Genomic DNA, 1,423 nt, shown 5'->3' with positions numbered 1-1,423 from the left:
GATGCTTTCTCATGTTTAGATGAAGGTTATGCATTTTTGGCAAGAACACCACAGAAATGGCATTGTGCCCTTCTCAGAGCATAAAGTCAGGAGACATGGTGGTCTCTGCCAAGTTTCTCCATGTAATTATTCCCCTTCCCTTGTCATTAATAAATATCTTAGGGGAAATACTGAGACTATACAAATATCCTGCTTCTCCTCAAACTTTTACCCACTAATTTTAGCATCCTTCAATATATTTTGCCTCTGATAATTATCACTATGGTGTTTGTCTAATGAAGATTTTCTTTCTTCTTCTTCTTTTTTTTTTTTTTGGATATCTGATCTTATTTGTTACTCTTAGAAAATTTCATTTTTGACTGGACTCAGACTTAGAGGTAGAAGCTTTCGGGACAGCCCCTGTCTCTTGGCAATCTGTTCCTGGTGTTTTTCTTTGGCCTCCTTCACTCTCTTGGCCAAAAGTTCAGCATATTCTGCAGCCTCTTCCTTGTTTTTCTTAGTACACTGTTTCTTCAGAGCAATAGGCCGCCGTTTGTGTTGCAGGACACGTGGAGGAACAAGATGCTGAATCTTGGGTGCTTTGGTCCTAGGTTCTTACCTTTTTTGTCTAGGGGCTTTCTCACAACATTCTAGCGGACATCATCCTCTTTAGAGAGATTGAAAAGTTTGCAGATTCTGCTAGCTCTTTTGAGCCCCACACGACGAGTCACAGTAGTATCAGCGAGTCCAGAAATATCCTTCTCCCCTTTTTTCACAATGAACAAGTTGAGAACACTCAGATTGGCAACCACAATGCAACCCCCAACAGATTTGTGCTTTCTTTCTCCAGTCCTCCTCCGTCTGTAACAGGAATGCCCCTCACTCAATAGCAGGCAGACACGGCCATGGGTCAAGACACCCTGCTTGATGGGGAAACCCTGCTTGTCATTCCCACCACTGATTCGGACCACATAACCCTTCCACTCTTCACCCAGAGCGTCAGCAGCAACTTCTGTGGCCATACGCTTCTCACAAAATGTACAAAGTTGGCATTCATCGTCCACTTCCATGAGTTTCTGGCAGCCAGTGACCGGGAAAGAGATGTTCAGCTTCATCCTGAAGCAGCCGACTACCTCCGAGGCACCACAAAAAAAGAGGCTAATGAAGACTTTCAATTTTCCTCATTCCTCTATATATATTAGTTGGAATTTTTCTCTAAGGAGAAGCTATCCCTTCTCTCTCAATTATTTATTCATTCATTTGTGCCCTTCATTTTTGCTTGTGTGTTCCCTCTGTTTCCCTTCTTTGCCAGGCCAGTAGGAATTTAGCAAAGCAATAGATAAAAACAAATATCATTTAAAAAGACAACTCCCAAAGTATTTTCAAATTTTTTGCACTATCCTGTCTAACCAGATGGACTAGTCAAACAACAAAAAACTTAGAT

General features: G+C 41.7%; 1 protein-coding gene across 1 annotated transcript; it reads right to left on the bottom strand.

Annotated features, from left to right (window-relative positions):
• Window positions 1–625: 625 nt before the first annotated feature.
• Window positions 626–1,094, bottom strand: LOC131403146 (small ribosomal subunit protein eS6-like). The gene has a single exon (XM_058537478.1). It carries the CDS (start codon window positions 1,092–1,094, stop codon window positions 630–632), a length of 465 nt encoding a protein of 154 aa, XP_058393461.1. The 3' UTR covers window positions 626–629.
• Between the last annotated feature and the right edge of the window lie 329 nt (window positions 1,095–1,423).

This window comes from Diceros bicornis, unplaced genomic scaffold (assembly GCF_020826845.1).
Source record: "Diceros bicornis minor isolate mBicDic1 unplaced genomic scaffold, mDicBic1.mat.cur scaffold_55_ctg1, whole genome shotgun sequence".
Taxonomy (NCBI): Eukaryota; Metazoa; Chordata; class Mammalia; order Perissodactyla; family Rhinocerotidae; genus Diceros; species Diceros bicornis.
Note: the sequence above shows the minus strand (reverse complement) of the source record. Positions and strands in the feature narration are given on the sequence as shown.